This window comes from Protomyctophum bolini (assembly GCF_963924005.1).
Source record: "Protomyctophum bolini genome assembly, chromosome: 24".
In the NCBI taxonomy this organism is placed as follows: domain Eukaryota; kingdom Metazoa; phylum Chordata; class Actinopteri; order Myctophiformes; family Myctophidae; genus Protomyctophum; species Protomyctophum bolini.
This window is the reverse complement of record NC_137885.1, coordinates 13,105,952-13,106,965: the sequence shown is the minus strand read 5'-3', so window position 1 is coordinate 13,106,965 and position 1,014 is coordinate 13,105,952. Positions and strand designations below refer to the sequence as shown.

Below are 1,014 nucleotides of genomic sequence, written 5' to 3'. Positions count from 1 at the left end.
TGGCATGAAGGGCTGAAAAATAAATAACCCGTAATGTGCTGACGGTACTCTCTGGTAGCAAGCTGCTAGAACACTTACTTACGAAAGAAAGAAAGAAAGAAAGAAACTAAATTGTCACATCACATGTTTACAGACATAAAACAGTGGGTTTAAACAACAAGGTAAGTTGGCACATGTACAGTGTGCCCCATAATGACTTCTTTTAACATTCAAAGTATTGATGTCCTCCCTCCCCATACATGGATATCTACGTCACGTCTACATCATTGCAAAGTCATATAAAAGGATTGGGAAAACCTCTCCATAGTGCATTCACCCCCAACCATCTGCAGTTTATCATCGCTGAACTGACATAGCAACATCACAATAAAATATATGATAATATAGATGATATAAATATCATACTCCCATACACAAATATGAGCGCATCAGGAAATGTTGTTGCACTTGATGCAATCACAGTGCACAATTTCTCAGAGACGATGTTGCAACAAGAGATACACTTCCACGTCATGAAACTGAGCGGTCAGTTCATGCTATGGGTCGGCTCGAGGCCGGTCCTCTCCAACTTGGCCGTGTCGATGAACAGCAAATATGACTCGACGCCATTGTCCGCGTTGCTCCTGGGGGAGCCGTCCGATACCTCTGCAAATGCACTGGCCCAGAGGTTAGCCAAGAAGACCAAGAAACAGGTGTTTGTGAGCTACAGTATTCCGGAGACAGACCCACAGCTTTCAATCCTGGTGGAGAAGAGGATCAATAAAGAGATGGAGGATCACCCCGAGTTGTTTTAACCAGATGACAAAGTAAAAACAAAATCACTGTAAAGGACATGCAGTACGGCATAGCTTTAATCCAACGTCTTGTCTTTTCCGACTACTCTTTCTCTTGTTTTTCATTCTTTATGCAAAATGTTGGGAGCTTGTATTTCAAACCCACTCTTTTAGGCCTATAAACTTGATATGTGACAAAGACAGTTTAATTTCTAAAGTTACGAGAGCGGCACGCCCCCCT

General features: G+C 42.4%; 1 protein-coding gene across 1 annotated transcript; it reads left to right on the top strand.

Annotated features, from left to right (window-relative positions):
- Positions 1-482: 482 nt before the first annotated feature.
- On the top strand, positions 483-794 carry LOC308311757 (proteasome assembly chaperone 4-like; the record flags this gene model as incomplete). The annotated part of the gene is made up of 1 exon (XM_080758540.1): positions 483-794. One exon carries the CDS (start codon positions 483-485, stop codon positions 792-794), a length of 312 nt encoding a protein of 103 aa, XP_080614666.1.
- Between the last annotated feature and the right edge of the window lie 220 nt (positions 795-1,014).